The sequence below is a fragment of the Argiope bruennichi genome, chromosome 2, assembly GCF_947563725.1.
Source record: "Argiope bruennichi chromosome 2, qqArgBrue1.1, whole genome shotgun sequence".
Lineage (NCBI taxonomy): Eukaryota > Metazoa > Arthropoda > Arachnida > Araneae > Araneidae > Argiope > Argiope bruennichi.
The window spans coordinates 89969343-89996650 of record NC_079152.1 but is presented as its reverse complement, the minus strand read 5'-3'; the positions used below and the strand labels follow the sequence as shown (position 1 = coordinate 89996650).

Here is a 27308-nt window from a genome sequence, read left to right as displayed (position 1 = left end):
ACACAACGAACCTAAATAGAAGATTTAACTTATTTGTGACCATAATTTTAATTCATGGAATTACATGATCATTTAGAGTCTAAAGGAAAATATCAGATATATTTTCATTTTTTAATTTATTTGTATGCGCGTTACCACTTTCATTCATCAAAAAAAAAAAAAATACATGCAGTTTTTGAGTATATTACAATTAAATATGCTTATATGTATTTTGACTATGGCAACTTATCTTGACTGGAATAAAAATGAATTAAAAAAATATTGTAAATCGCAGAAAAATATTGCGTGGCGATTTCATTGACGTTCACTGTACGAAGAAGTTGAGGCAAATATATTTTCGATTCAAAAAAATTAACTCCATTATCGTATTAAAATATATTATAGTATAGTAATATCGTCTATTTGAATATTACTATACTACAGAATTTTGAATTTTTTTTTTTCAACTTTTGTGGATATTTTTACATTATCGTATACTAATATGTTGTTGCAATTGTCAAAAAATTCAACATGAAAGTGTTAATAAATGCTCACATTCTAGTTTTTTTAAAGGTGTTTAAAATAAACAGGAATTTTATCTGCGCTGAAATATGACAATTCAAAAACATGAGAAAGAAGAAATTATAAGAAGTCTATATGCATATAAATTGTTATTTTACTAAGAGAAAAAAAAATAAGATTACTCAAAAACATGATGAACTAGATAAATGAAATTTAGTCTATGGTTTATCAGTTCAACTGTGGAAGTTATTAAATTTCAGATTAAATCCTTTCTTTGGCTAATATTCTATAATCCTGTTTATGATGTTTATATGATTGCAGCCGGCGTCTTGGCATAGGGTTAGCGCGTCTTCCCCGTGATTTGGACGTCCTGGGTTCGAGTCCCGGTTTGGGCATGGTTGTTCTTCCGTTGTTTTATCTGTGAGATGTGTGAATGTGCCCTCCTGTAAAAAGGGGTTATGCAAGCGAATGAGTGATGCGTGAGTAGCAAAGTGGTACTCTTGGCCCTAGTTGGCGCTACTAAAAAATACAAGAGACGCTCCCCCACCGGCTTAAATCGCTGTCTTCGTAACAACGGGCTTGTCCAATAGGCAAGTGCCATAAGAAACAACAACATATGATTACAGGTTGATGAATCTTTGATGATTACGGATGACGAATGAATTTTAGTACTCAGTTAGAATACCACGACTGTAGATTTACATTTAATTTTTGATTAAAACCATCAGATATTTATTTCTCTGTTTGTTTCTGCATCTGAGCGCGACATCACAGTAAGCAAACTAAATGAACTTCAGTATGTAGCCTTAAAGCGAAAATTGTAGTAAAAAAAATCTTTCAAATTTTGGATCCAGTCTGTCAGTCAAAAGAAGTTCAAAACGGATATTCGCTTTTCAGCTCTCTACAATGAATTTAAATGCAAAACAAACCATATTTTTAAATATACAACGAACACATATGCGGGTATCTGGTACGTTCTTTCAAAACGTGATTTTTAACTCGTCCCTTGAACAACGCATTTTCGAACTGAGCGTGATGTTTACTTGTTTAGGCGATTACCGAAATAGCTCCTATAAATTCTTTACAGGAAGTTGCAGAAGGTATGTTCTTAGCTAATGAAACAGGTTTCATTATTTAATAGCCACGAGTCTTTAAGGCTAAGTGGCCTATTCTTACAAATGACCCCTATACATTACTGGAATGCGATGCCTTCCCCTTCCTTTTCTTTTTCTTTGGTTATTTTACCCTCTCAGCTGATGCTGGTCATTATGAGATGGAATAAGTCTTGTAAATCACTCAGATTCTTCTATGAATTATTTATGAAATTATTAAGCGTGAATCAGATTTGAGCACGGAGATCATATCAGATGGACGCATTTCGGAAACTTATCAAGACCTACGTTTTTAATTTCTTAAATATAGAAATATTTTGATTTTCAATTTGAAATTTTACATTTTAATGATATTTATTAAAATTTAAATCAGCATGAAATGAATTGATATATCTTGTATTCTAATTTTATAAAAACTTAAAAGGAGATCGAATCTTTTGTTGAAATCTCGTAGAATGACAGTGTTTGATCCGCTTCTTTGATATTATTTATAAAATTTACTCTAAGTTATACAGTGGTGATATCATGCACAAAAAAACTGTATTTAATTTTTCCAGTACACTATTCAGTGTCATTGGACATCACATTTTAGTCCAATGGCCAGTATTATTGGATATTAAATTTCTAATTTAGTTTCTCTAAAATTGATGTATTTTTTCATATATTCAAATTAACTAATTTCGTTCTATAAATTAACTTGTACATGGAAATTAACATTCTAATGAAATAAATGAACCACAATGGTTAATATTATCGCAATAAGAGCATAAATAATGAAACATATTAAAAGAATGAACAATTTTGCTGTAAAATATAATTAAAAATTGAAAGAAAATAATGCATGGGAATTCGATTCTAATTTCTTTTTAAATTTCTAAATGGAACTAAGAGAATTTCCCGCAATAATATGCTCCGAAGTTATTGAAGAAAAACGTTAACATTTTGTTTAATTTTTAATTTAAAGTATAATACAATTTTTTATAAATTCTTTCTTAGTACAAAAAAATTTTGGTACATTCTTTTAATAAGCAATATCGCAATATCTAACTATTTGCCGAATTTGATAGTTCCAAATCCATCGATTTAAGCGTTTATATGCTTTTTCCTTAATGTATAACGGAATTTAAAAATATACATAATAAAAAATATTCTGCAATTTATATTGTATAAACAGCCGACCCGAACATTTCTCGTTGACTCTCAGATACAGGCGTTATTCATATTTCCACACATTCAATTTTTAACCTTAGGTACAGCCATAAATATCCTGCATGGCGAACAATAACTAACGTGCTTCTAATATTTTTACTAAATATTGTTACGAAATTTCCGGGTTTGTTTGGATAGTGGGAGTTATATGGTGTGGAGAACGCTCAATCAGCAGGCGGCAGTATAAAATAAAACAACGACGTTTATTTACACGAAGACACACAAGACAGCATAAAGGCGACAACTATATACAGCACAACAGACGATTATCTTCAACCGAGACGTGCAGCATACAACAGCAACCAAAACAGCAGCATATAACAAGTCTCTACTGTAGACAGTAGCTCACAGCTTAGTTCAGCACTAGCTTCATTCCGTCGCTGCTCCGCTTATCTCTGGAAGGCCAGTTCTTTACCGTCGATCCCGACTACTACTCCTCAATTCACCACCGGTTCACGACGACGACTACTCTTCAGCTTCCGACTACTCTTCGACTCCACTGGTTCGCGATGCTTCCTTTTATAGGTCTCAGGTGGCGGGGCTAGAAGCCTCTCAACCAATCAGGAACGTTCGAGGCGTATCTCCATTCCTACTGGACGGATCGGGAAAATTCTCGATGTTTCGGGTACAATTTATTTTGGCGCCAAAGTCGCCAAATGGTCGCCTAGTTTGTCGCCAAGCTCTGGAACCTCCTATGGAGCCAACTATGCTGGGAAGCCGCATCACAGATTCGTAACAATATTGTGTACGATTGTTGGTGATTCATCGCTCGCATGGGGTCTATACACAAGTGCCCGAAAATCGATTATGCATTTGGATGCTTTTTTCAATCCAATTGAAATAAAAATTTCATATCTGAGTGCATGCGAAATTGTAACTATAATTATATTCATAAGCTCCTTATACTATATATCATATACTCAAGTCATTCCGTTTTTGAGTTATTGTGTCTGCATGCATGCAGAAATGCAGACAACCAATCCCTATAGATTTGATTAAAAATGTGATAAAAATTTACACTTTAGATGCTCAAACTGTCAACCAAATTTCATTTATTTATATCAAATTTTAGATGAAATTGATATTTGCTTATTTTTTTGGCCTCGGTGCCACGAAATAATTAAAGAGTTGACTGTCTGCCTTCATATCTGTTTTTGAGTGTATACATACTATTACACATTTTTTTTAAAAAACCCTAACGATTTAGATAAATTATATTTAGTATGTGATATTTATATCAAAGTTGTAGACTAGTATTCTATTCTCAACCCAAATGGTGAAAAGGAAAAGATGTCTTTCTCTTCGCTATATGATAAAGTTAAATAAAAAATGCTTTATATTGCAGAGCTATTCAAGAATCCGAAGGAATATCATTTAAACTGATAAATTATTTATTTATTTAATTATTTCTCACTTCACATCCGTATTTACTGAGCGCCTATCTCAAAAGGCGCGATGAAATAGAATCCACTTTTCATCTAACGGCAACGAAACTTCTTTTAAGGAATACCGTTCAAAAATTGAATGTTAGCTTTTCTACTTTAAATTAGAATTTGGTATAATCTTTAATTGATAATAAGTAGTGTGCCGAAAGGATGAAAAGTTCTTTGCCATTTTTTAATCATTGACCTCAGCTTTAAATTAAGGACGCACTGGATATGCACATAGGATATTCATTTTGAAAGAGAGTTGTACTACAACAGTTGTAAATTGTGAACGCATAAGATGCTGATTACTTTAAATATTCACGTTCATTCAGCACCACACCACGTAGCTCCCTTATTTAGCCCATTCATTATGGATCGGTCATTCTGGTGCCCTCTATAACAATCTAACATCTACCCCTTCAATAGCACATTGCAAATCCTCCATCTTATTCGCATCATAAGCTTCTCCCTCTACATCTATAGCTATTGAGCACTTATCTCAAAAGGCATGATGGAAATGGATTGTTGATAATTCGGCCAGAGAATATTTATCCTTTCCCTTCATATCATGTCATTCTTGGTAGGTTTTTAGAGTAACTATCGATTTCGGGGAGACATCACTCCAGTAGCGTGAAATGGTGTGATCGAAAATATCCAGTTTTAGGTATTTACAATATACAACCTCAGTGTACCTACTTTTTACCCATCTTCTTTCAGTATCCTAGTATGTATCCAACAAGCCAATATAGAAAATGCTTTTGAAATAAGAAACATAATAACTCACCACATGTATGCTAAAGAGGAGCATTTCACTTTATTGTAGACTCGATGATTTCAGGGCGAAGCAATGGAAACTAGAGGAAAAGGACTTAATATATCGAATTTATTTTCAGAACGAAGGTCTATAGAAAAGATAGAAAGAAGTGAAAAACTGTGACTTTCGCATAGATCTTACCACTGACGAAATTCTCTGTGTGCATTTTGCAAATTTTCTACCTGTAAAATCCAATAGAATAGCACACTGTTTTGTGCAGTTTTTATCAATGTCCTCTCTCTCTCTCTCTCCCAGGTTAACTAAACTTATTTTTTTTCAAGCTGGGTGGCTTTTCTTTAATCCCCCTCCTTGGAATTTTAATGAGTACCGAATATTTCAGTCATCCTATCTATTTTTAGATAACCATCTTCATTTAATTAACTGCTACGAATGATCCAAATGTCGAAAGAAACAAAATCAACCACTCAGGTCTTCAATGCTGATAACATACCTTTCGGGGTTGTTGTTTTTTAAACTTAAAACACGCAAGTGAAAACGCTGTTGTAATAATCTGTAATCTCAAAAAATCTGTTAGAAAATTTCAATAAAATATCTCTGTTGAATAACATTATTACTGCACTTCAGTTATGAACGAACGGTCATCGCTTGTTAGAGATAAAAAGCTAAATCGAGCGTTTTAAATTAAACTATTCATAATGAACGAGCAATGCCGTATATTTTTTTAAACTTCTTTTATTAAATTATAATATATTTTACATAATTGCCCATAACTATAATAATATATTTTATATATATTATATATATATACTTATATGTTTCATATGTAAGTATATAATAATATATTTTATATAATTGCCCATTCTACAATGGAAAGTTTTATAGTATCGAAATAGATGATAGTTCAGAAAATATTAAAGTCAGTAAGGTTTATTTAAGATATCATTTTGCTGCTCTTTAGCATTTCACTATAAATATTTCATGGAATCATTTTTCTGCAATATAAGAACCAAGTGATTTGCATAAAAGTTTTGCAAAAAAAATTAATTAAATCCTTGATTTATCTTTTATAACTTTATATAAAATCACTTATGTTTATATAATTTGAAAACAAAGTTATTTGCCTATTGTTTTTTTTAACTTTCTTAATTTAGAATAAAAAAATTTTCTCCTAAAACTACCCAAAATATTTAGGTATTTCTTTTTTTTACGGAAGTTTAATCGTTTCTTTACAGTATAGCGCAAGTTTATTAATTTAACATTCATTATATCTAAACATTTATTACCAATTGTTGTACAATTATAGTTGAGAATTAACCTTTAATACTCTAAATTATTTATCACGAATTGGTGGAGATAAAAGTGGTGTCAAAACGAGCCAAACAATTTTCAAAGTTCAAGTTATATAATAACAAGGTTTTATAATTTAGATGATACTTTTGAAAAAAATCAACACAATTCAAGTATTTTTCACTTGAATTTTAAAATATTTTTAAGTCTACATTCTATTTTTTTAAAAACATTTTTGAATGAGAGAGTTATGAAAAAATTTCGAAAACAAGGATTGGGTTTTTTTTATTGATTTAATTGAACAATTATTTCATTTCACTAAAAATGGCAAAGACTTAAAAAAAAAAAGAATTTAAACATAGAAGTTTTAGTTTAAATTTGCTGGAAATATAATAACTCAATAAATTCATTATTAGAATTATTTTTGTTTTTAAATTATTAAAAAAAATGTATTCTGATGATGATTAGGTGTGTGCCAAAAGTGGCGTTACACCCATAAAAGCTCATAAATAAAATTTTAAAAAACTAGAACTGTGTACTAGAAGCTAAAAACAGCCAAAGAGAGAAAAAAAAAAAAAAGAGTAGGCATAAAAAAGAAAAAGTGGAGAGGTCTAAATAGCCCAAGCAGAAGAGTCTACATAATATTCCAACAGTAAAAAAAATGTATAATTGTTTTGGAAATTTTTGCCTGTGTTCATTTGCAATACTATAAACGTTGTTCCAAATTGATTATAAGGGTCTTAAAAAATTATTTTATTACAGTCACTATAAGATAGAAAAAAAGGACTTATATGAATACAAAATAACTCAAAAATCAATATATTTCTTTACATTTTTTAAATTTAGGGATCGAATTTACCAAAACATAATCGAATTATAGACGTCTTCACTTCCTTTCTGAAATTTAAGAAACTAGTAAAAAAAAAAATTGAATTAGCCGCGAATTTTTGTTGAAAAGCTTTCGGATTATTCATGCTTCCATGCAGATAGAACCTTTTAAAAAAATTTCAGAAAATGAGAATTTCCAGGGGGATTTTTAAGAATATGATAAAGTAGCAACAATATAATTTTTTTTTGACATTAAAAAATAAATACATTTTTACCATCACGACACTATCATAAACTGGCGTTTAGAGTATAAATAACATTTTGAATTTTTTTCATTGCGTTAATGGTTGAAATATGCGCATAATGTAATTTTCTGTTATTTACAGGATAGACTTTTCAATGTGCCCATAACTATTATTATTTAACTAATAGTAATTTTATAACTAATAGTAATTGATAATTTTTCTCAATTTTCTTATTTTGGTGTATCAAGTTTAACATAAGAATTATTATAATCTGTAGAGAAAAAAAAAGCAACTTATTGATTGAAAATTATGTATGATAGGTTTAAAAAACTTCACTGTTGATTCTTTTAAATTGGCACATATTTTTACGAAAGATTATGAGTTTTAAAGAAAATGTTTTCAGTCAGAAAAGCAAGGAAAAGCAAGAACTTGAATTAAAAAAGAAGTAAAAATTTTTTCTATCAATAAAAAATTGATTTATCGTTATGAGCAACAATTGAGTAATCCACAAGAGCAAATTCAAAATATGAATTCATGCTTATCATTATACATTTCTCTTGAAAACATAAACTGACAAATTTTCTTTAAACTTTGAGAGGCTTTGTGCATTATCTAAGTTTAAGTAAGTTTCAGTTCTCTGTGAAATACATCCTTCAGAAATTGAAATTATTCTTTTTCAGAAATTGAAATTATTCAGATTTGGGATTGAAAACTGGGAATTCTATGACTTCAAAAATTACATCCGTAGAATGATTTGAATTTGGAATAATTTTTTCTTTCGTTTCCTAGCAAAATAAAATTAAGAAATTAACATCTATACAAAAGGCATTTTTTAAAGGAAATTAGATAAATTTGTAGAAAAAGACTTCATACTTTATAATAAAATGAAAAAAATAACTATAAATATATACACAATTGAGAAGAGCCGAAAACCAGGACCGGCAATCATCATAAGCCTCTGTGACTGACAGACCACCTGTTGCACCTGCGTGCTTATATTGCTACTGGGAGATCTTCTTGACAGGTGGCTCTGATAAAATTCGTTTTCCTGTAGAAACTGCATAACATTCCAGATTTTGTTTTCTAGGGACACAAAAAGCAAAATTTTTGGCCGATGACAAGAGAAGAGAGACAAAATGACAAGGACACAGAGAGAGTGCAACTGTATGAAAAAGAATTAACAAAGAGAACAATCCAAATCTTCTTTAAAACGGTTTCATTTTGGATTTTTTAAAGTTTTCTTTATTTTATCAAAATATGTTAATTATTAAGTGCTCTAATGTTTATTGCTTTCATATTCTCATGCTGTAGTTTTACGTAGAAACAGATCTTAAATGCTGAAATCATTTTTGAGCTGGAGGTGATGCAGCATATGTATCCTTCAGCAACCTTAGTTTAGTCATATTTAAATACATTGAAGTAATGCAAAGGACTTTCATTTTCGGATTCTGAAATTTTCCAAAATTTTCTGCATGCTTGAATTTTATGAAAAAAGTATTAATTTCCTCAAAAAAGACATGAGAGGAAAAATGAAAAGGATAGATGCTTACTCTTAGCAAAAGGATGAACTGAATTTATTCGCAGAATCAGGAGGCGTAATAACCGGTCATCTTTCCTTTCACCACCTTTTACCGAAGTACAATCGTCAAAAGTTGCTAGTTTTTGGAGTCCTTATGAACAATATTTGGAAACGGACATCGCAATTTTAAGGGTGGCAGATGATGAGAATGCCACTTGAGCAGTCATCTTCCAATTGTGTCCCTATGCCTGGTAAAGAAACAGTGTAAATTGAAAATCAGAAACTGTGCTAGTCTCAAGTTTACTTAAAAAATTATTCACCAAAAAAAGCTTAGGAATTAAAAAAAAAAAAAAAAAAGGAGGACTGTCATCTAAACATATTGTTTTAGCGCTACATCAAAGTGAGAGCGAATTTGGTGTGCATTGTGATGTTTTGATATAGACTGATCAAATAACGAAGAAGAATTTCCAGACAATTCTTTATTTTACAGCCCTATATATACAAAAGAACAACTTGTTCTAATCTTGGTTAAATAAATAGTTATTTACACCTGTAGTAGTTGATACAACAGTCAAAGTCGAAGGTTTTCTTGAAACTCAGTTGGTTCTCGGACTCCGAACTCGTGGGCGTAGTCCAACAGTCTGCCTGCAATACGTTTCTTCTCTCCCCTAAAAAAAAAAAAAAAAAAAAAAAAAAAAATCTCCGCACTTTATTTCGGAGACAATCTCCGCCTCTTAATTTACATTGGTCATTTGAGCTCTCTTTCGTCCAATCGGAGTTCAGAAATATGCTCTCTCAGCGACGCCAGTCGGTCGTGGGAATGCCCTTTGTGTGATGCACCTTTCACAACTGACTATTCTGGAACACGAAGTTATCATAGTCCTTTCACAATGAGAAACATTTAGCATCCAAATGTTTGGACACCCCTTTCTCTTTGAAGGTACGACCAATACCTCTTGGACGAGGAATTCCACATGTGGTCTTTCACTGTAGTCGCTAATGAACAGATGCGAGACCACCCAGGTGAAAAGATCCACCATCTGGCTATCTCGAGGAGTGTAGCATTTAACAGCGTCGACACAGCTGGCTGTAAACGTCTTATCAGTACTGAGAAACGGGGAATGTTACAGCATCAAATCCGCTTACAATGCAGTTATTCAGTGGACTATGGTTTTGAAACTCGAACGTTCAGCTCTGAAGTTGTGACCTAACAACTACTCCCCCCCCCCAATTCGTTTCAATGAGCAAATGATGTATGCAAAATACTGGTACAAAAATATGACTAAGGTAACCAGTTTTTTGAATTTGAATCCAAGATGTTCTGGAACCTGCAGCTGAATGCACAGGGTTGAAGACGGGGATGTCGAACAAAATCCAATAATAAATTTAAAAAATAAATAGGTAAAAGATTAAAAAAAAACCCGGAATCAAATGACATAGGTAATAATAATAAAAAAAAAAAAAAAAAAAAGAAAATAGAAAATTGTTCTCTGCTGTTAATAATCTATACTGGTCATATTAATGTTAACTATATTATAAGCAAGTTAAAATTTGGAGAGCAGATTTCTTCAGAAAATAGCTTTAAAAAACGCATTCATTTTCTCATTCCCTCAGTATAAGTTATTTACTGACAAAAATTATCGTAAGCAATCCAAAAATTTAATTAAAATTCCGGACTGCTCTGGCTAATCCGGAACTTCTGGTTATTTTACTTGAAAAAAACCTTCATTTCCTTTTAAAGTCTTTATTCCGCATTTAAAGAAGCACAAGATCAAAGAAGTGTTCATCACAAATCCCCCCTTTTTCGGAGGGGGGTGGGTTAATGGCTTGTCTCTTCACTAGCTTAGTTCTCATTCTCATTCTTAGGAATTTTACACTTTTAGAATTTCTGTCTTATATGAGGGGCATATTATCTTTTCATAGTCTTTAAAATCAGAGATAAATTATAAAATTGAAATTTTAATCTCCGTTGAGTTAATTTATCTTTATGAATTCAATGCGCTCTCTAATTAAATGGGATGTTCCTTTTTAATTTTTTTAAATGTTCGAGAATTTCATATGATATTACCAAATAAGGCTATTACGATAATTCTTCAGAAAACAGCATAATCGAAGAGTCGAAGTTTCTTTACACTTTAAAAAAAGCAGAGTACACGGAAGAAATATTCTAATTATAGTCAACGATGATAATGTGGTGAAATTCAAATAGAATATATCTTCATCTTCATTTAAATTCTACTACATACAATTTTAATGCATTTAAACATGATTGAAATAATTGAACATAATTATTGTTTAAACATTAATTACGGATATTCAGTATAATGAAAAATTTAATTTGAAATAAAACTCAATTAAATAAGGTGATCAAGCATCCTAGATTAGCTGTATGTGCTGATTCCCTATTCTTTATCTTGTGCTGAATGAGCGCCTTGAATGTGAATTAAAGACATTGATTTATTTTATTTATTATTGATTCTATAAATAGTATATACAAAAAAAAAAGATTAACTAGATTTAATTTTTTTAAAATTTATTTCTTAAATATCCATTTCAGCAATTTTTATTATATAAAAAATATGGTGATTAGATGAAACATTGTGGATAAATAAGTCCCGAATCGAAGTAGTAAAAGCATTGATATAATGTTTCTTTAGCACTTTCAGCTTTTTTTTTTTTTTAATAAATGATTCCTTATCATTTCAAGATTTTAATTTAATTTAATTTTTTTATTTCGAAACCTTTGTTGTACCAACATCCCGGAATGAATGCCCGTATTCTTTAACTTGCTATATCGCATTTCAGAAAAAATATAGCTTTTTCAGATAATCATAGATTTTTTTTTTTTTTTTCCTATAAGCCTGAGATATGTGAAAGAATGTACCGCACAAATTGCCTGTAAATTGTTGACAATTTTTTACGGATTAGTTATTTGAAATAGCAGCCAGTATAAAATACCTTAAAGAGTTTAATAATAACTATCTTTTACACATTAATGCCCAATTTGACAATATTATTAACACTACTTTTTCTCAGAAGGCGACGTCTATCGAAACAGAATCGGCATACAAATAAAAGTTTTTTGAGGTCTGACATATATGCGATTCAAGTTATGTCAACTAGTTAAGCGCTTCTAATTTATGACATTTTTTTTTTTCTGTTTTAAAATAATTCATGAAGTTAGAAAGGATATAAAATAAGGTCTAATGTAGGTCTGTAGTACATAGGTCTAATGTATTACAATTCCCGAATTTTTCTGAACAAAATTTAATATTGTAGAAACCTTTGTTTTTAATTTAATTTTTATATCAATGGACTATTTTCATGAATATTAAAGCGAACGGATGCTAATAAAAAAAATTCTCACATTGAATATTGTCGAATCAACGGAATCATTTTTTTTTTAATAGTTTAGCTTCGGATCAACTTTCAAATTTTGAGTCACTTTCAAGGTCGAATCTGAGTTCTAAATTAATTATTAATTCGAAAATTTTATAAATGGGAAATAATTAATTTGGAGAAAATATGACGAATGTGATGTCGAGGTGTGGTGTACAGTTAAGTAACTTTACATCTGAATTTTTGCTAAGATATTGTACATCGAATCCATCGCTTTTTCAATACATAGTTATTTTTTTTTTTGAAGTAACTGCAATTGTTATACATTATTACGACTTTCTTGTTTTCATTTAAAACATTTTTTTCACGCTAAAAAATAACTTTTTTCTAGTATCCTTTTGTTAGAAAATTTTTCTCATAAATGAAAAGGTCGATTTTACCTAAATCATGAAAGTTGTATTTTTACGACTTTCTTGTTTCCATTTAAACATTCTTTTTTTTTTTTTTTTCATGCGAAATTTTTCTCTATTATTCTTTTGTTAGAAAATATTTTTTCATAAATGCAAACGCCGATTTAATTTAAATAATAATAATAATAATGAATCAAATATCTTCATGATTGATAGACGAAAAGAAAATTAAGTTAGCTTAGTTATTTCGTAATTTTTAATGACATATTTGAAACTGACATCGTTTCTTTTATATCATTATTTAATATTGAAAATTTTAACTGCAATAATTGCTGTAAAACTTTAAACTTCATTTGTGCAATCAAGTTATAGATTATGAACTTTTTCAGAACCATTAATTTACACCTATTTTTATATTTCCAATTTTTAAAGAATAGAGGTGCTCTAGAACTTTCAAAGTAATTATCATTTCATTTTTTTAAGTACTGCAATCAATATATCAAATAATTTATTGTATATAATTTCGCTTTATTTGAGGGGGAAGGGAGAAAGCCCTTGATATTTTTTTTTTTTTTTTTTTTTTAAGATTTCAGTGCATTATTGAAATTTACTAACTGTTTTTTTATGAATCATATATAAAATATCTATCAGCCAAATCTTAAACAATTCATAAAAAATTCTTAATGGGAAAAAAATCACTATACTAGTAGCTGATCATACTTTATCGACAGTTATCCATTGCGACTCATAAATTTTAATTAATTGTAATGGTATCAATCAATGAGTTTAGGCAGAAAATATAATTATTTTTTATGAAGTTTATAATAAGCTTTTCTAGTTAGACAATCGGAATATTTTGATTTAATCACTTAATATCTTTTATAATAACATCGTATATCATTTTGTTACATATTAAATGGTTAAATCTAATTTAAACTTCTTTTTAATGAATTAATTATGAATAAAATAAATATAAAGCACTTAAGAATAAAAGTGTCAATTAATTTTTTCAGCATAATATATATTCAGTCTATTCTGAAAAGTTAAAATTACGTCATCACGTGCATTCTTAATTATATGAATTTGTGTAAAATGTGTGCTTTAAAGTTGTTTATTCTCCCGTCCTCAAAAAAAAAAAAAACAAAAAAAAAACAGTTTGTTCAAGTGTAGAAATCAATATTTTTCCTATTAAAAATGCAAGAACTCGTAATTTTCGACTGACACGTCGTGAACCCAGTTAATGTTTTTCTTATCGCTCATTTTCCCGCTCTCACTCATCGTATTTGAGACAGAGTAGTATTTTCCAAAACTTCTCTATACTTCGTGTGTGGTCCCGCGATGTTGGTGACTCGAAGCCTGGATGCTAATACGAACGTATCTTCCTCCTAGAGGGTTGTTATGTTTTTCAGCCAATCAGCCAATCGCAGGGGATTCGGCCGTCTCATCTATCTTATGACAGACAGTTTGATGGGTGGAGCATCTCATGTAAATATCATGCCAGGAGCCAAGGGTAGCACATTTATCGCGTTTTGGGAAATTAATAGATATTTTTTTTATGTCGCCAATTGGCGTGTTTGAGTGCATATGTCCCTTTTGGCCGCCAGCGAAGTGAAGGTATCAAAACATAATAGTTTTTTTTCTTTCAATTTGTAATTTCATTTTAAAATTTTTATTATAATAACAATTATTTGAATATTTTTCTTCAAATCACTCTACAAAAGAGAAAAACGTTAATGACATAAATTTATTACTGACAATATAAGATTTGCGATATTTTGGTAATTTTAAAGAAAAATATTTTTAAAATCCGTACTCCTTTTTCTGTAGATTTGAAACTTTTTATTTTTTATTTTTCATTCGCATGTATTTTGAAAATATTATTTCTTTAATGCTGTATCAAACAGAACACCTTTTATGGTGTATATTAATTAATGAAAATAAATAATTACGGTTATGTTTTTATTTCTATTTAATTATAAAATTTAACACATTATTTTTTTATGAGATAGTAAATTTTTAAACCATTACAATATCATTTTTAATTTTATTTATTTACTACTATTGACTATAGAGATAACAGAGATTGTTTTCCTAGCTTCAAAGCATAAGATGACATGCAAGACAATACTCACTTTTTCAAATTTCCCGGTAACAAAGTAAGAATCCCTGATTAGAGCAACAATTAAAATATTTTTACTAAAAATATCAGTGTAGTAAGTTTGGGAAATTTCTTACTTCTGTATAATATATTCTTTTCATTTATATATATATTTTTATTTTTCGTTACTTACTGCATAAACTTTCTTATTATTTCGGGATATTTATAATTCGATAAGAAAAAGGATTGTTTAAATCATTTAAGATATGTTTCTCAGAAAAATATATTTCAAAAATATGTAAAGAATTTTTAAGAAATTTTTGAATAATATTTGTATTGTTCGTTCCCTCCCCCTCTTTATTTATGCAATTGGTAAAAGAGAAACATATTTTCTGGCTTCTATATTCTCACTACAAATGTTAGAATAAACCAATATTAATACGAGTCGAATAGTTCGCGCATCACTCTAATATATATATTTTTTTTACTCGAAATGATTAACGGGAAAAATTAATGAACCTTAATTAAATTTGGTGAAAAATGATTCATATTAATACGTCGAAAAAAGAAGAAAAGAACAATTTTTTATTGTTTCTAAACAATTATATTTGTTTCTTAATTTATTTTATGTGAAGATTGAAATAAAAATATTAAAATAAAAAAGTATTTCCATCATAAAAATTTGGGAAATATATATCTTAGGGAAGTTTTTATCTAAAAAAAAGTATTTTATATCTTTCTAACTTCTACTCAGAAAGAGAATATCATTAATTTAAATCTAAAATCCCGTTTTTCGTACTGAGCGATTAGAGAGACGATATGTTGCCAAACATATAGCGCTCGAATTTCAATTTGGCGGTGGTTGAATATGTGGCAACCCTCAGTGCTGAAGACTTTACTACACAACTAACCGCCTTCATCAAATCATGTGCTGTGGTCTGACGCGATCGTCATGAATTCATTAACCATTCCGGATAGTGCATACGATAATGTTATGATGTTGTGTACATAGTGTGTGCGGGAATTATTGTGGATCCATTCATACTCCTAGCTTCAGCGTCGTTCGCCCAGCTCTAACCTCGCTAGGATACAGCGGGAATCGCTGGACGTACGCAACATGGCTTCAGCAGCAAAATGATTCCAATGCAAAAAGCAAACATTATATCGAATCAGGGAACTAGAGTTTCCAATCGCAAGGCATCTCTACGACCCGACAGTGATCGTTTAACAAGGACTAGCTGGGCAAATGCCTCCTTGGCATATGATCAGATACGAAAGGTGAGAAATAATGCTTTATACATATTTTTATTTTAAATTACTTATATACTGCTACTTAAGCCTAACCAACAAATAACGTAATGTAAACAAGTTGTGTCAGCGGTTTGTTTTGCTGTCATATGCCGGTTAAATATTTCTGAGGCTTCAGCGGTTTACTTTTGCTTGATTTTAACCAAATATTTTAGAAATGAAAGAATTTCTTTTGGGGCAATTGTAAGATATTAGAATTTACTACTGTTTTATCATTTAAGTTGTTGAAGAATTAGAATTTTTGCTCTGACATTTGACAGTTTTTATCATCTGTCTACTTTTAATGTACTTGTTTATTATATAATAGGCAGTTTTATATTAATCAGTTTTTGCATTTTAATTCAAATAATATTGCAGATTTCCCATAAAAATCTCAGGCTGCAGCAGTGAAGTAAAATATTGGGAAATTTTTAATGCCTGGTTTTTTAAGTGACAAATTTTAAAAAATTCTTTCTTTTATATACATTTTAATATTTTAACCATTCTTGCATGTTTGAAGAAAAGTAACATATTGACACACTTTACTTTCTTTAAACATATGTGTTAATATGCATTATTTTGTTTGGAATTTATAAATGCAAATGTATTCAATATTTTATCTTTTTTTTCAGGGCAAAGCAACTGGAAATAGACGATCTCTACGTCTCAGGGTTAAATTACAAAATGAACTATTTTCACTTGGATGTTATATATACAAAAAAAGAACACTATTTTTGTATATTGGAATTATTTTATATGTGTGCGTGTGCTTTGGACTATTATCATGCACTGTTGAGTCGGATATTAAGAAACTCTGGGTTACAGGTAAGGATTAATTTTATTTTTTTTAAATGTTTTTAATCATTCATGTTTTTTGATTAAGAAAAGATGCATCCAAGAATTGTATACAGCAGAGTTCTTTTTTCATTTTGCAATAATTGTTGTACAATTCTAATTATGCTAACAAGATTGCTAAAGATAGTAATTTTACCACATATTTAATTTAGACATAATTTTACGAATTGCTTATGAATAAAATATAAAATACGTTCTACGCATATATATGCATATACTTATAATAAAATTGCACAGAAAGTTAGCATACAGAACACATATGAAAATTTGTACCGTCTATTAAAGAAATATGGAATGGTAATTCTCTTTTGTTAGTTCAGTACAATAGTTGGCATATAGTGCTGTGTTATAAATTATCATGCTCATTATTAATGTGCATTACTGATCAGTGTTCTCTTATTTTTTTACTTTCTATCTGTAAAATTAAACAGCAGTAATATATAAAAATCCTTTTGAGGTAATGATCTGTATTTACATTTCTGTCTATCAAACTTCATAAATTGCATATGATAAAAATTAAATTTTATTTCAATTTAAAATTTAATTATGCTAACAAGATTGCTAGAGAGGGTAATTTCACATATTACCCTCTCTACAGCTCTATTTGATTATACAAAACCATCTATTCTTTTATCAAATACAGAAGTTGAATTTATTTTTTTTGAAATAGTATTATTCTTAAATATTTGGCAAGCAAATTTCAATATATTTTTTCTCTACTTTTTTACTAATTCTTTGCTTTACATATTATAAAAATATGCGTTTATTCTTAATAAATGGTGCAAAAATCTAGAAATTTTGTGAGTCGACTTAGGCTGAAGTGACCTGGTCTTCACTTCGAGATTTGAAGTGATTTTGGTCTTAAGCTCAAATCCACCAAATTCATTATGTGTATAAAATTGATGGACATTAAATAATATAAGACCAATCCTTCGGTTGTTGTGGAAGTTTGAAAAGTAGATGCTGGTTTAGCTCACCATAGTTTTAAATTTTAAAATCTGTCCCAGTCTGGCATTTAATTTACTTCATGATTAAATATTAATATATTTAAACTAGGTGTTTGCTTTGATTCATCCATTTGTATCTAAATCATATCTAATATATTTTACAATGATTCAAAAAATGATTAGCAGTAATCATTGTAGTTTCATTAATGATAGCGAAAAACATGTATGTAATTACAAATATTCTGATATTAGATTATCTTATTTAGAAAAATTAAATTTAAGATTATAATAATTTTTATAATATATAAATTGGATGAATAACTTTATAAGATACCTAGAAAAGATTATTCCTTATTATTTAAGATTTCTTGTAATAATATATAACTTATTCTTGGAATTATTGATTACTGCTCAACATGAAACCTAGATTTAATAATAGTTAACATTACAGGTGACATCAGTTTAACATATTACTAATAAATGAAAGCTTAGTATTGAACCTAACATATTAATAAGAATTAAAGAGTTTTCAGAAATAATAAATCTTCGTTAAATAATTCATAATATTTCAGCTATGAAAATTTCTTATTTATAAATCTCTTGTACTGTATTGGAACTTTCATTATGCTATAATAATATTGGTCTGTATAATAATTTATGTATAACAGAGAATTGGGAACTATTTTGCTTAAGTGGTTATACATAAACCAATACAAATCGATAATTGATAATAATGAGAATTGATAAATCTTTCCATTAATTTTATTGATGCTAACATTATGCTAATTTTAAATATTGGGGAAAAAATATAAAAAATTCTTTTTCCTTGGTGACCTTGACCTTGAAAATAACAAATTTTTGTGATTTCATTTGGTCTGATCATTTAAAAATGTGTATGTGTCTACTTAATTGATATTTAATTTCTCTTTTTCTCAATTTAAAATTTCAGCAAATTAATGCAATGTACTTGATTATGAAATTAAGCAGAATCATTAAATGGTACCTGCCGTGTTCCTGCAAGGTTTTTTTTTTCTTTTTGAAAAACAAAATATAACATGTAGTACTACATTAGTAGCTATTCATTTAAATCCATAAATTCCTTTATACATTTTTCTCTTTTTTTCAAAGGCACCTAATTGTGAATACATTAATTATTTTTTTCTTCTGCAAATTGAAACATTATGCAGTTTTTCCTGTAAAATATAAATTGTATTCTGTAAATTTCTTTAAGTATTTTGTTATTCATTATAATATTGATATTATTTTTATTTTTTTTTACTTGAACTCAGAATCTTATACTAGTTATGACTTATTTGATATAATTTTTTGTATTTATTACTTAAGAATTTAAATTATGAGTGTTTTTTTTAATTAAATTACTTTACTACTAATTACATAACACTATTGTTTTATAATTATTTTTTATGTATAAAGTATCTACAGCTTCATATATAAAAATTATTATAATGAGTAAAAAAATATTTGTTTTAAAAATTATTACTTATTTACTTTATTATATAAAGTTATCTTTTTCAGTGCAATACATTTATTTTTAAAAATTACACTGAATGGAAATTCAAATATTTTAATGATGTTAAATGAGCATGGTAAATGAAATTTCGGATTTCAAAATAGTGGTTGAAACTTATTTATTGATGAGAACAAGTAATTGCATCTTTTTATTTATGCAAATTGGTTAGAATTGGAATCATTTTTTTCTTTGATACTGTTGGCAATTATGGGTAATTATTTTAATTGTGAAAAGAAAAAAGAAAGAATTACATCAGAATTATTTTTTCGTTAATTATTTTGTTAGCAAATGTATAATAAGTACAAAATTTTCAAAATGCTATTAGTAAAAGAAAAAGATAACTAAAATGTTTGTATTTATTTAATGATACTTGATGATAAAATGATCAAAATTACTTGTTGTTTAAATGTATATTTTACTGTTTCTTTTATTTATTTTGCATATAAATGTGGCTTCATTAACAATTTTAAATCGGAAGGGAAATTTTATTCTCTAGTGTTTTAATCGAAGGACGTTAGTTAAGCTCCAGAGCATTTCCATTCATAACAAAACCTTGCTTTGACCTTAGGCGTTCGTGACTTTTTGCACACAGTCGCCAAAGATCTCCCGTTGAAGAAGTACTCATGGCGCTCTTATCTGAACTTGTATTAAAACCAACGTGGAATTTTTGTAACCAGGAAAAAGCTCAACCACTAAATCTTAACTGGAATGGAGTGAAAGATCTTATTGTTATGCAAGAGTTCGCTCAAGAATAGCAACTCTGGGTTTTTGGGTTCATTGACAAGAAAGATAGAAAATCTCTTCCCCGAGATCCGGACATTTTGGCTTCCCTCCAAAACGCGATCGCCTTAAATAAACATCAAAAAACGAACCTCTTCCTAAAGATAAAAAAGAAAAATGATAGTATGAACGAACTTCCCCGTTCGTGATGGATATCGTCTGGTCTGGTTTTGAATTTGAGTAGTACCAAGGTAGCTTGTGATCTTATTTTTGTTAAACGTTTGAAAATAGTAATCGCCGGTATGGTAGTTGTATATTTTCGTACTTCATTCACTACTAACTTTTAAAATTACCCTTATCGTAGTTAGAAGTCCGTTTATTCTAAGCTGTTGTCTTAGTTACGTTTTTTAATTGAATGTTTAATTTTAATGAATGTTATATTATGCCCATATATATTAGATGAATGTGGCGGTTTCAAGAGTTTATAATATATTGTGACTTAAAATAAATCTGACAGTAACCTGTCATTTTTACTTTCTCGCATACGTAGTATATAGAAAGTATAGTAATCGCTAAAAAATGTGAACTTGAAATTGTGACTTATTCCCACGTTTCTGACCTTGAGTTCGAAAAACACATTTTTGGAAAAGGTCCTTCTGTTTGTCTGTGACAAAAACGCTTTGAGCTAGACGGATGAAATTTCATATAAGATATTTACCTAAATTTATAGATTTCTATGAAATGTTGAGCAAAATTCGTTCAGAGGATGTCTGACTGTCCGACTGATCAAGTACAAGTTAATACGATAATTACGAAACGAGACTTAGATGGATAAAATTCAGTACATATATCTATAGTATTGACACCATTCAAATTTCGAACTAAATCCAAGAAAAGTTTGTCGGTCGGTCTGTACTTTTGAAAAGAAATAAACGCGATTACTCAAAGTCGTAATGACTTTAATGTACCAAATTTGGTATGCGATTTTTGTGATTACAAGTGTCATTTTCTGTCAAATTTTCACTGGATTGAGGAAATCTCGTTTAAAACACAAATTTTATTTTCGGATACTAAAAACTGCATACAGGGGTTGATCGCCGAGAGAACACCCGATAGAATCGGTAAAAATGCTGAATTCATGCCATAGATTAATATTTATTATAATTATTGTACACCAACTCCATGGAAGTCATTTTCAGTGATAACACCTTATTTAGAGTGTATGTGAGAAAGTTTTGGGGAAACCACCCCGCTGGTTTTTAAACTTCTCTTTGAAATTGGTTAGCATGGCCATGAACTAAAGATTGTAATAATATTGTTTGAACGATCCAGATATTTTCCGTATTCTTATTTCTTTTTAAATTAAAGTATAATTTCTTTCAAGTATTTTATTTGTCATCGTTCTGTTAAATTCAGTTCATTGTGAGTAATAATAAAAGTTTGTGCAACCACATTGTATTTCATTTATATTTTCGTACTTCCCTGCCTCTTGTAAATTGAGGAAGGGAAGGATAAGGAAAGTGATATATCTTCCCTTTTCACAGGAACCGCCTGAAGACATATCAACCACCCTCTTTCTGTGAAAACTTGCGTCTATGTATCCCAGACCCCCTTTTTTGCCCCCTCCCCCGAACCCTGCTTCTTCCCCTTGCTTTGAAGTTATTTTCCAATGAGATCTTTTGACACTCGTTCTGTCGCCGGAAATCTCTCCCTTTCTGCTGCGGGAGGGTCTAGTTACACTCCTCCATTGAGGCTCAATCCGCCTAATTGAGTCGTACCCTACAGCAAACGACATTCAGTCTGGAATTCATCAATGAGAGCGTCCCCTTTGCCCTAAGGAAGTAGTATTGAACACTTCTGCAAATGACCATCCTTGGGGGGTGAGATCTCTATTGATGGAACCTGCCAGGTTTTAAATTACAAAGTTCTTTACTGTCATTGGGTAGTGAAAGCACTTCCCCTTTTTTTCAGGGTGGCCATTTAACGATTTCTTTTGTTATAGAGTCCTTGTTGGTTTATCTTATCTTAGAAAGTAATAAATTTTTGTAAGTAACAGGAGAAGCATACAGCTGTTAATAATGAAAGAAGTTAGACTTAATTCCCAATTCTTAGCAAAGATGAAAGTACGGAGAATGAGGAGGTCACAATATAAAAGCATTTACAGAGTGTTCAATAATTATATTGAAAACGTTTTTGTAATATGAGGATGGTTTGGTTTGTCTGTTTTAATGGCACAAGAGCCATTGTAATGTGAGGAGTAAGCTTAAATCAATTTTACCGTGGACTGGGGTTTAATTCAAGGAAACTAATCTTTCCAAACTCTTTATTTTCCCCTCTGCCTGCCTACAATGACGTGCTAGATGCATTCGTTGGACAAGAACTTTCGGAATTTAAATCAATAATAAGAAATTAGAAAAACAAAACAAAAAAAATCAGAGGAAGATGCTTAACCTATTATCTGGGTATGACGAAATATTTCAATGAAAAACGAATTGAATATAAGTTAATTACGCAGTTAACAGGTTAAGTATTTTGAGTGTCCTTTATGTTTTTAAATGGATGGAAATGATAAATGTGTCTATTTAAATGGTTAAATAAAACTGCATATGACAAGGGATTATATTTGTGGCATTTTAAATTCTTTGCATTTTAAGGCAAATTAAGATGTATAACGTATAAGTAATTGACTTGTAGTTTGTTGGATAAGTAATAGACCTATAAGTAATAGCACTTCCTATAGAGCCATAAGCAATAACAAGATTCCATATTTACATAAATTTATTTAATTTAAACTGTTATACAGTACTCTTGCTGTTGCAAGTTAATTGTTTATTTGGAAAGCAATCTCTTGGGAATTGTATTAATTACAATTTAAGTATTTTGTTTGCAAGCATATCGTATTATCCATCATCTACATTCATTTAAAAATAACAGCGATATTTCACCTTTTCATTTTTTGTTAATCAGTTCCTTATTCGTGTAAATTAATGTTTTACTATGCAGTTGTTCTACTAGAGTTAATATTTTTAACTGCTGCATTAAAAAAAAAAAATCAGGTTGGCTTTTGTAGCTTAGAATATGTTGAATGAATTCTAACTTCGGATAGTTAAAACAAAATGAATATGAATCGCATTAGAATAAAATGTTAATTCCCTGCAGCTTGTCAGATTTCGAAAGTTTACAGCAGTCTAACAGGAATTGTATATTTTTTGTGAATGGTTGTATTGTGAGGCCCAAGATCGTATGTCCGCGCCGTGTGTGGGCTGATAAAAATACTTCTCACGCGCACCCTATCAGAAGGATAAGAAATGTTTTGGCTGCCGATGCAGATAAGGCTTTCCGTTTCCTTGTACTTTTTTTTTTTTTTTTAATATTTCCTTCGGCGGTCTTTTATGTCTTCATACTGTCTATCTGATCCCGAAATTTTATAATGCCAAGTCAGTTTATGCCCAAGGCTTTTTTTTTTCGTATTTTTTGCCCCGTTTTTCTATCTTTATGATTCTTTTTAGAACTATGGTTTCCTATCTGTTCGTAAAATATTCAGAAGTGAATTTTTGTACAGCTGGTTGGGAATAAACAGAAGGCTTGAAAGAAAGCATATTGGCCTTGTGCTAGAAGGAAGGATGATATGTGTGTATTATTTTGTTATTTTAAGATTAATTAAATTTTCCTGCTTCTGAAGTTCATTGCCGAACAACTTATGCGAATAGCAAATTTTCTGTTCTTAAAATGTGTCCTTTTAAATACTAAAAAAAATTTTAATACTGCATTTAGGCGCAATGGCGAAAGGAGGTTATAGATGTTTCCGAACGCCAATTTTTAGAGGCTCAATGGGGACAAAACGATAGCCCCCACCCCAATTTTTGTTTTAAAGTGAAATATGACAGTATGTTTATTTTCATACACTTACGTAGTTTATTGTTGTTATGCTGCTTATGATAAGAGGGGCAAAAAAAAAAAAAAAAAATGCTCCTGTCATCTCTTACTTTCACTATATCACTGACTGCAAGTATGTTCAATTTTATAACAGGACTATGTTAATTTTACTATATTTTAATACCAAGTATCATTTGTAAGTAATGTTGTATTTCAATATATTGTCTATTTTTGCTTTTAGCCCTTAATTTACGAATTTACTATTAGCTCCTAATAGATGACACGTCTTATTTGGGACATTTATTATTGTTAAATTCCCTATAAAGGCACTTAAGATATTGAAGGGTTTCAAAATGATTTTTATGTTTTAAATTAATATTTTCACTTAATTGTAGATTTATATACTTGAAAATTCAGCAATTCGATGCACATATCGGACATGTCATTGAAAGCGAAAGCATGAGTTTTTGAAAATAGATTTTCTATTTTTGTAAAATTGAGAGAATTCTCTCTTCCCTCTAAATGAATCTAAATTGGTTTTATATAATCAATAACTATGATCATTCAGTAATTTAATTTAATTATTATGTTTAGGGAATTTTTTCAAATAAACTTAACGTATATTATTAAATTTTAATCACATTCTTTAAAGTCCGTTTTTTGTTTCAGATATAATAGATGCAACATTTATTCAATTTTTATAAAAAAGTTATCTGATATTGATTAACAAAGACGTTAAAAACAGCAATTTTCTTTTGAGTTAAACGCCTATCTTAGCCAGACTGCCATTTCTGCCTTTGAGTGGAAACATTCAGTTTCTTTCTCCATCCTGTCAGTTATGATATCTAAATTTTCTCTCTAACTAGTTTTCTCTTGACCGAATGGAGACTTAAATTGTGATAAAGCGTATGTTTTGATCTTAATTTGAATGAGTTCCTTTTCCCTCCCGCGGTGGGAGGCGGAATTGCGGCAAGCGGTCCGTTTGAAGGTCGCTTCAATTTTGATAGTAGGTGAGTACTTGGTTGCCGCCAGAATGACCCTTTCGCATTGCATTGTTGGGGTGGGGGGTGGGGGCACACCACTAAATTACCTGGACGTACCTTTTCTTTCTTATTCTTGGGAATGAAGTCATTATCGTGTTTCTTGCGCGTTTTCTTGCAGCGTATAAATCGTCTTCTTCCTCCTCATTCTGATGGAGTATAAGAAGAGGGGGGGGGATGCATTTAGACACGGACCTATTGTGGGGATGTTTCATTCTTTCTTTTGCTATCTGGTTAAGGATCTGGATTGGTGCTAACAGGTGTGCTTTTGCTCTGATCTTCTACAGAGGAAAAATCTTTGGCGTTACCTGCTCTTTCATTAAATTTATGTTCTTGGTATTTCTATTTCGTAACCTTAAATAGTTTTGAAATTTTTTTTTTGTGGAAGTGTGTTTTATGTGTATTTATCTTTCTTAAATATGAAAATTTAATTGTTCTCAAGTCTAAAAGATATTAAATACTTTATGAAGAAATCCTACAGTTATAATTAAAACATTTAATTTAGGTAAACATTAATTTTTAAATTTAGGCTCGAACGGTGTTGCTTTAGTTTGGAGATAATGCACTCTTTAGGACTTCAATTGAAGTTCGACTTTCTGTTTTTCTGATGTAATAAATTTCATACTATGTTTTTGTAGCTAATGTTAGTGCCTCTTGTACGTTAAATGTTCATTTATATTTGGGCTAATTATGCCTATCATTACTTTTCAGTAATAACTAATGAATGAAACTACAGTTATAGTAAACATGAAATTCTTAGCAGTTTTGCTAAAATCAGATGTTATTCATAAATGGTTACTTTTATGCATTTAAAAAAAACTTTTATTGATATTCTTTTCAGTTGGTGACGTTACTTAATTATACGGATTTAATTTAATATTATGTTCTCCCACTTTCTACTATTTATATTCTTTTAACTATTGTTTACAGTCAAGTGTTGGGTTGTGAATGGAAATTATCGTGTTTATAGTTGTTCAAATTATTTTTATTGTTAATTTACTCTGTTCAGAAATAATAAAGGAACGAGAAAGGCAAATAAAAATTTTAAAATCATTAAACAAATAGATATCGATGAGTTTGTGCGAAGTCCGTAAACAATTGTGAAAGCGAGTCCCTTCCTTTTCAATATATAGTAAATCAGCCTTAATATATAATAAATTTTTCCATCAAACTGTAATTTTTACTTTGTTTTATAAGACATGTACATTTTTGGACAATTTAGTTCAATGATGTCTTTTCTGAAATATTGGCATAGCATTCTCTATGGCTTAACTATTTTTTCACTATTTTGTCATCTCTCATTTTTATTGTGCAGTGGATAATAATCGCGAGATGCAGACATCTTTTGTGACATAAATGTCTTGGAATCACAGGTGCCGCGGCCGTATTTTTATTTTCGCCTTGCACGTTTCGCTTACTTTTGGGCCTGCTCCCTATTTATGGGCGTAGGGGAGCACAGGATCCTTTGTTAACCTATTTTTGGTAGCATTCTTGGAGGGATAATGTTCTTAAGCTTGGCCGTGTTATGTGTGTACTAGGGGAGACAGATTACTTTGAAAGGCGGCTTTTGGCCTTAAAGGCCGCCCTTTTGATTAATGGGCAGTTTGAATGGTATTATAAAATTTGATGTTCCTTTCTGATTTCCAGTTAAATTCATAAATGCTTCGTTATTTAGCATTCAGCTACCTTTGTTTAACAGATCGTTGCGTGCTATACGTGTACCATAACATTTTATTGGATATGATTTTTATTTTGAAAAATGATTTGCTTATTTCACTTGGAAAAGAACACAAGGCGGTCTTTTTTTACCTTAGAAAATTTTAATTCCACACGATTGCGCAGCCTGACCAAAATTGTTTACTGTGTCAAAAAGCATAAATCAATCAATTACCTTTATATAAATTATCAAAAAGGACAGCAGAATTGTTAACAGATATCGCCTGTATAGTAGAGTTAAAAAAATTTTTCGAAGAACTTCTCATTTTTATTGTGGCAGCTTTGAAACTATTTGATGTAGCACTGGATAATTTCTTAATCTGATACAATGAATCAATGTTTTTATGAAAAGTTGATGATGCGACACTTGCAGATTATTCTATTTAAACATAAGTTCTTAATCATACAGAGCTATCAACATAATCCAATCATAATATTAAGAGAAATATTTCTAAAACCAGGGTTGATTTTGTCATCGAATAACTGCTTTAGAAGCACCACAATAATGAGGTGCTTGTCCTTGTCTTTTAATAAATGGCCTTGTAATAAGTTTCTGATAATAATATTAAATTGAAATCTGCATTGG

At 29.9% G+C, this 27308-nt stretch overlaps 1 protein-coding gene across 1 annotated transcript in view; it reads left to right on the top strand.

Annotated features, from left to right (window-relative positions):
• The first annotated feature begins 15653 nt into the window (after positions 1–15653).
• The window catches only part of LOC129958368 (protein patched-like), a 44122-nt gene continuing 32467 nt past the window's right edge, over positions 15654–27308 (top strand). The window contains exons 1-2 of the mRNA XM_056070807.1: positions 15654–16028; positions 16670–16862. Of these exons, the coding sequence (XP_055926782.1) occupies positions 15885–16028; positions 16670–16862 (337 nt within the window). The 5' untranslated portion in view covers positions 15654–15884. The remainder of the gene's footprint in view (positions 16029–16669; positions 16863–27308) is intronic.